Source organism: Hipposideros armiger, unplaced genomic scaffold (assembly GCF_001890085.2).
Source record: "Hipposideros armiger isolate ML-2016 unplaced genomic scaffold, ASM189008v1 scaffold_125, whole genome shotgun sequence".
Lineage (NCBI taxonomy): Eukaryota > Metazoa > Chordata > Mammalia > Chiroptera > Hipposideridae > Hipposideros > Hipposideros armiger.
The window spans coordinates 2,311,787-2,319,441 of NW_017731475.1; the positions used below are offsets into that span (position 1 = coordinate 2,311,787).

The 7,655-nt window shown below is 46.1% G+C and overlaps 1 protein-coding gene across 2 annotated transcripts in view; it reads right to left on the reverse strand.

The window, feature by feature from the left end:
- The window catches only part of NIT2 (nitrilase family member 2), a 21,762-nt gene continuing 14,107 nt past the window's right edge, over window positions 1–7,655 (reverse strand). The window contains exons 5-11 of one of the 2 annotated variants that reach the window (XM_019648343.1): window positions 6,922–7,015; window positions 6,370–6,444; window positions 5,214–5,292; window positions 3,083–3,181; window positions 964–1,019; window positions 520–612; window positions 1–415 (exon numbers count right to left, since the gene is read on the reverse strand). In XM_019648343.1, coding sequence (XP_019503888.1) covers window positions 521–612; window positions 964–1,019; window positions 3,083–3,181; window positions 5,214–5,292; window positions 6,370–6,444; window positions 6,922–7,015 — 495 coding nt within the window. In that variant the 3' untranslated portion in view covers window positions 1–415; window position 520. Of the gene's footprint in view, window positions 416–439; window positions 613–963; window positions 1,020–3,082; window positions 3,182–5,213; window positions 5,293–6,369; window positions 6,445–6,921; window positions 7,016–7,655 lie in introns of those variants that run through there. The other variant, XM_019648342.1, reaches the window with a different exon arrangement.

Sequence of the window (7,655 nt, forward strand, 5' to 3'; positions counted from 1 at the left end):
AACAATGAGCGCAAAGACAACAAGCGCGAAAAAGCGGGAAATGCAAGTAAAAAAAACCTACAACCACTGTACAAGACGCACCCAGGTTTCAGACACCAAATTTTTTGAAAAAGGGTGTGTCTTATACATGGGGAAATATGGTATACTAGACAGTTTTCTATACAATGGATTCCAATTCCAGCAATGAGCTAAGAGGATTATGACACAAATACATTTGTACCAGGTCAATCAGCCACCAGGACACTGAGATCTGACACTTTTACCAGCTGCTTTGGGGCAATTTAAGTATGGAATAAGGTCTGAACCTTATAAAGCCAACCCTTTCTGCTCTTCACTACCTTTATGACTAATGTGGGATGGAGTACCAGTGTGTTGAAGCTCAGTCTCTCAGCAGAGTTCCCAGGAAGAGAAAAGGCTGAAATTAAAAAATAAAAGTCTCCATTAAAGACTTCAGCAGGGAGTTTTGGTTATGTTACAGAAACGTATCTTTCTATTTCATGGCACATTGGAAACACAAACTTTAGGGTTTTTTCGCTGTCACTTCATAGAGGTCTGATCGCTTCTGGCTAGAAATGGGGATTTGCTGGCGTATTTCAGCTACCTTCTTCAGGTCTGTGAAAACAGGAAAGTGCATTATTAGTAGGATGTAACTAACTCTTCACTAGCCAAAAGGGTTTCTTCCCCAGAGTGTAACACTAACCAGAGCCTCAGCAAGTAACTCGGCAACATGGGCCTTGCCTAGCGGCTCAGATGGCCTGGACTGCCCCGGAGTCACTTCAAAAGGAAAAACCAAGGCAACTGAAGCTGAACTACAGCCCTCAGGGCTTGGCTAGAGAACCAACGATACATACGGGAGGGGAGGGGGCGCCCAAAGGAACCCCTCCAGGTGACAGGATGCACAGCGATGGATCTGGTCTCAGAGCAATGGGGACAGAGACCTAACCTGTGGCGGGCAGATCTTACCTATGTCTGAATAGATGATGGTTTCCTCAGTGCCAGCTTTGGCAAGGACCTCCCCCCTGGAAAAGATTCAGGGGAGAATGAGAGGATTCACTAATGTGGCTGACAGTCAAGACCTCTGTTTTTCCTCCCCATCTCACAAGCCTAAGGGGAAGGAATCTGCGATTGAAAAGCAAGGAGGGGTACAAACTCATGTTTAGCATTTAAGTAGCTGTGTGGCATTGGGCCAAGTCATTCGGAATCGCAATTTCCTAACCTGGAAAGGACTCGGTGAGAAAGCTGTGTAGATGTTTTGAAAACTGCTGCTAGTCTGTTATTCTGAGATAAGCATCTAGAAACAGCTCGCCTGTAACAGGAAGTACCATCCCATTCCCTCCTGAGCGCATGTCCGCAGGACCCCTGCCGAGGGCCCTGACTGCTTCTCCACAGCTCTCGAGGCTGCTCCCCACCCTGGGTGTGAGGCTGGGCTGGCACAGCCTGATCTGCATGGGTCTCTGGTCTTGTGCCTGTGATCCCTACATCCGTTAATGGCCTTTGGCTTTCGAAGGAAAGGTTTCAACCCAAAGTGGGGGGTGAATCACACCCTGGCAGGAACCCCCCACTTAGGAACAATAACATGTCTTCATAAAGCAGGGGAAAGGCTGATCTGAAAAACTATTTCCAGGGCTGAGTTCTTGGCCCAAAGTACGGCTTCAAAAACTATCTAGTGAAATGAAATCTCTCCAAAGCACAGAACAAAGTAATCTGACAAAAACAAACAATGTGACATAATAACTGGTTCCATTTACCAGATGGCCACAGATTTTTGGCACAAATGAGCTACCAACACAATATTAATGCCATTTAACTGAATCCTTCTCTATTCTTTTCTACTTCTTCCCATTTGCCCTGGTGTTCGAAGATCTGTTAACCCCAGGTATCCCCAATCTGTACAGATGGAATTCTGAATAGAAATGAAGGTAGATCTTATACAGCTACTTCGTGTCAGAAGCAATCAGCCTGATCATAACAGAATCCAGGAGGATAACCAGCAGGGGAGCAGAGCTGCCCCAAAGCCCAGGAAGCCTCGCACTGACACTGGGCAGAGGAACTGGAATCCCTTTTGAAAAAGTTTTCAAGCCAACTTAATCCTTCCAGTTTCCCGATGCCCCCCAAATCTTAATGTGCAGGAGGCTCACTGGGAATTAATTGCTCACTGGTCAGATCTTTCAAGGCCTTCCCCATCACACATGTTAATCTATGGGTCCTATAAAGTCAGAAGAGAGAACCTTTAGGGACCCCACAGTGATAGGTAATCCTTCTCATCCCTGTAATTGGTATATTTATCCTGAAATTGTAGGAATAATTGTGTGTGTGTGTGTGTGTGTGTGTGTGTGTGTAATCATACAGATGTATGACAAATAGTATGGCATAAATCCAAGTTCTGAAGTAAAAAATCCTGGAATCAAACACCAGCTCTAGGCATGTTATCCTGTGAACTTCAATTCTACCATCTATAAACTGGGGTGAACAGAGGATAAGTTCCCAAAGCTCAAATTGAGGCCGTGTGTATAAAAGTGCTATGTAAACTACAAATGCAGACCACAAGGCCTGCATAGCAATGTATGACTACACATGTATCTGTGCAGACTTTCACGCTGGTGTCACTAAGCAATACAATGCTTTACCCTCTCAGAGCACAAGGTCCTATTTTCCTTTAATTGAACCCATCCTCCCCCCTCCTCTACTCATTATTCAGGGAGCAAAATTCTCACCCTGTATCTCATTTCTGCCCGAGGAGCAGTCACCCAATCTAAATTTTAACCAAAAGAGTTTGGGAGCCTCTTTTACGACAAACACCAACCAGTCACTGCTGCTTTGTTCCCTCTACATGATCCAAGTTTGACTGACAATAAAAGCCACTTAGAAACTCAGAAGAGGGTGAACGCCAAGCGCTCAGTCAGGAGAGCAGGATCATTTCTTTCTCACACAGTTTCCAAGTGAAGGCTTCTCTCCCTGAGACAGGCAGAGGCCTGGCCTGCATGTGGGACTCTGGGGGCGTGGTAAGCAGCAGGGCTGGTCACGAATCAAGTGCCATCACTCTGGAGTGCCTCGTGAGCCTGTCCCTGCTTAGGTAACTCACCAAGGATTCACGACAGTGCTGTGTCCCCAAGCGACATAGGAGGCTTTTTCATCCCGGGCAGGAGATGCTGTGGCCACATACACCTGGTTATCAACAGCCCTGTATCAAAGGACAGAAAAGAGGCAAATCGGACATTATACATCTGCGACATTTTCCTATTCTAAGTGTACAGATCCTTCTTTTAAAAACCAGGACACTCAAGAGTGCAAGCTCTGAGCAACAGCGGTTCGATTCCTGCACCAAGCTGAGCAGCTGCCAGGATGGCTCAGCTAAAAACAAACAAACAAACAAAAAACCCAGGACAGGCCGGCTCAGATGTGGAAGGAAACACCCAAATCCATGGAGCCCTCTTTTCAAGAAGTATCTTACTACATAAGCCAGTTTGCCATTGGGGCAATCTTGCCCAGCAGGGGACATCTGCCAGTGTCTGGACGCCTTTTTGATTTTCATAATTAGGGGATGCTACTGGCATGTAGTGGGTGGAGGCCTGGGATGCTGCAAAACATCCTACACTGAACAGGACAGCCCCCACAACAAAGCATTATCTAGTTCAAATGTCAGTACTGCCACAGTTGAGACCCTAGCCTGGGTCAACTTGTAAAACAGCAGAGCTTCTCTGGTTAATGCAAGTCAAGGTGGCCGGAGAGGATGGATTGGCCATGCTGGCAATACACCTGGCAGGGCTTCATGGCACTTCCATGCCAATGGTGGCAGTTCTGTCATTTCAAGTTAGACCAGAATTTCTGGTGCAGCCCGGGTACATCAAGCTACCCAACCCGGGAGCCCTCTGGGCTCAATCAACACATCCATGCCAGGTTATCCCCATCGCCCCCAAGCTTTTCTTCCTTTCGACAAGCCTGCATTTATTAACCCTCCGTCAGGTGTAACTGATCTCACAGATTCACTGCAACAAAGATGCCGCTATGAAATACGTCTCTACTGTACTAAGTCACAAACATGACTGGCGATAGGTTACAGTAAAGGGGGAAGATACGGAAGCGATGAGTCATGAAACAGCTGTTAGATATTTGAAAATTTGTGTACAATGAATCTGTGAGATCAGTTGTGCCTGACGGAGGGGTAATACTCATGGTATCACACACCCCAACTCCATCTTCTACAGTACACCAAGCCAAGTTCCATTATACCCCCGCCAATAAAAATTACCATTATCTCTAGAGGCGAGAGCAGTGGCTACCTTTGGGCAGAGAGAGGCGAGTACTGACTGGGAAGGAGCGAATGGGAGCATTCTAGGCGCTGAACCTGTTCTATATGTTGACCTTGGTCACAGATGGATACATACGTAAAAATTCACTGACATGTAGACTTAAAACTAGTGCACTTTTCTGTAAGTATATTATACCTCAATTTTAAAAACTTTTAATTAAGAAAACCATCATCTCTGACCACCATTTCGTGGTTGCAGAAGTTTACCCTCACACACACACCCACACCCCTTTTCCCTTCCATGTTACACCCACCTCTGCTATCCTCACCACTCCTCAGCCTTAGGGGACTAAGGAAACAGCAACTGAGACACGCCAGAGACACTTGTGTGATGCCCAGGATTTACAGGTTAGAAGGACAAGGGCTTAAGTGAGGTTCTTGGTAGAGTATCTCCGGAACCAGCAGGCTGCTGCGGAGGACAGGGTGGGATAAGCACCCCAATATGAACAGCAGAGGTCAGCTGTGTGAAGACCACCAATCTCTCCCTAGGACTGTCAAGCTAAAATAGGCCCTGCTTTGCTTGGCTCCTGGGGCTCTGAACATTTACACTCTGTGGGTCTCTAATTCTTTGTAAAAGCTGCTGGCAACTGTCTCAGACGCACCGACCTTTACCTAATCACAGTAAATGAAATCACTGTGCACCGGATGCACTAAATACTCTTGGAAATGCAACAGTTACAGCCCCCAAAACCCTGAGATCGGTGCTGCGGCTTCTGAGAAGTTTCCCAGCAGAAGCCTTCCCTTTGGGCTGAAAGTTGACAAGATTCATCTCTTTGAACTGCCAGGGCATTATGAGTCACGGGCAGCATTTCATGTCCGGAATGTTGGTATTTTCGCCAAACTGGAAGTCTTTCCACAAAGAAACACTGAGATACGTGAAGGTGTATTTGAGATGCTTTCTTACCGGCCTCGCTGAAGCAACTCCCAGTGAGCTGGTCCAGTGGTCAAATTAAAAGCTCCCGGATACACCAACAGCTGGCAGCCTTGGGGAGAGAAAGGCCGAAGAAAAGTCAATGCAGGCTCACACCCAACCACACCATCCCTCCTTCCGCTCCGTACCCAGTGGGCAACACTCAAACTTGCCCAAGCATAAAAACATGTCAGCAAGTCAGACAGTGACAGCAGCATGAAGTTATGGCTCTGAATTCCTTTAGAGACACTCACATGACACACACACAGACACACGAGAAAAGTGGTACGGATGACCGAAACCACAACATGTGACTGCACTTAAAAAAGTGAAGAACTGTCATAGAAATTTCTCTCAGCACCACCTGGTCGGTTCTGCATGGCCAAGGAGCATGCTTCATAATACTTTTCAACTGAAATGGGGGCCAGAGTACGGCTTCAATGCGTCCTATAAGACTAACGAGACTGCCAACCCAGCGCCAGTGACTCCACCTCACGCTGAGAGGCAGCCAAACCACTGCACCCACTTCACTTTGGTGACGTTGAATCAGGATGCGAGTAGCTCTGGCAGTCTGATAGGGATGCTAACACCGGAGTGCCACGCAAGGAGCTTTATAAGCTCTCTCCTTAATCTTCACATCACTACTATGAGAAAACTGAGACCCACACTACTCTAGAGATTAAGTAATTTACCCAAAGTATCAGGCCAGTTAGGAGAAGAGTTGGAACTAGAGCCCGGATCTTTCTGACTTGGTTTGGTGCTCTTCCCAGATGGCAGGGCACTTCTTTTCTGGATCAAATGTCACTGACTACATTTCTACTGTACCCAGCATCTAGGACTACTGAGTAGTGAAACCATAACAGCACAGACCACATCTTCATTTCTCCTGGGCTCCAAGTGACTTCCCAGACACAGCAGCAGGAAGGGCTCAAAGGGCAAAGCAGATGTTTAGGAGCGTGGCTGCTGCCATAGCTGCATGGTGTGTTAATGACAACTTCCAAAACTCCATATTGCCAAACACAGCAAACGTCTGAGAAGCTAGATGGGGTGGAGAGAGGAAGATCTCTCCTCCAGGATTTCCGACGAAGGGCTCCCTCTAGCACAAAGGCCAGCCCAGACTGAAACCTACACCACTGTACTGCTGCCTCACCTCTCTGTGCGTAGATCTGTGCAAGCTCTGCAAACCGGATGTCGTAGCAGATGCCCAGGCCCACTCTGCAGTAAGCTGTTTTCCAAACAGAAAATGCACAAGTGAAAAGTTAACCTCCCGCAGCATGGCATGGCAGGGTAAAGCCTCCTGATCTAAGGAGCACAAAACACTGATGAGGATACAGAAACACAGGGCCCATGGAAACACAGAAAATTTACAAGTTTGTTCCTGTTTGGACTTCACCTCATAGAGACATCACTGATGTCAGCAAAGTAGAGCTGAGAAAGTCATTCGAAGTGAATGCTTATTATCTAAGGGGGAGGTGTTCAATCATGGCCAAACGGGAGGCTGTGACCAATGGAAGAGCGAAATGATGTCAAACCCTTTGTTCTCCATTCAGCCCACCCTTCTACTGTCGAGTTCTGCCCTTCTCACTTCTGGTCTTTCAGTCAGGTTATGTAAAGAAGCTGAGAAGGGATAAGAGAGAAAAACAAAGGAATACCTGACCCTCTTCTGGGACTGCTAAAAGACGCGAACTTATCTGGTACGTACGAGTCTCAAATGTGGAGAAACTATCACCAGGACTCAATGTTTTAGATTCTTGAAATGTAATTTTCCCAGGAACATCAATGTCAAACAGATGGAGCTGCATCACAAATAATGGCTTTGGTTACCTCTCTTCCAGCAGGGTTCATGTGGTAATAACAAGTATCTTCCCATAGCCAGATATGGGGGTACTCTAAGATCAACTGTACGAACAGCACCCCCACCTGCCCACAACCCACCCCACAATCTGACTGGCATTCTAGCAAAATGAATTATAACACAGGAAATGGGAAAAATGATGGTGTAAGTTTCATGATCCTTCCTTCTTTGGTGGTGTACAAGTCAATGTCTAGGTTTCTTATGGGAAGCAATTAATGTGTTGTTTTTTTTACTCAATATAAATGCTAAATGAAGACTCCTCACCATCAGAATCAAAATGATACACTGGAAGGAGAGGTCTAGAGTAGGTGAGTAATTAGAAATATGTACAATTTTGCAAACCAAATGTAGCAATATATAAAAACAACATATCACTTCCAAATTGGATTTTGATTTATCACACCAACAAAATAAAGGAGAAAAGGTATATGATCATCTTAAGACGCGCATAATGAGCATTTGGTAAAGTTCTACATCCATTCTTATTTAAAAAACAAAGAATTCTTCTAGGAAGGGGACTTCCTTAATCAGACAAAGAGTACACACATACACATACACACACACACACACACACACACACA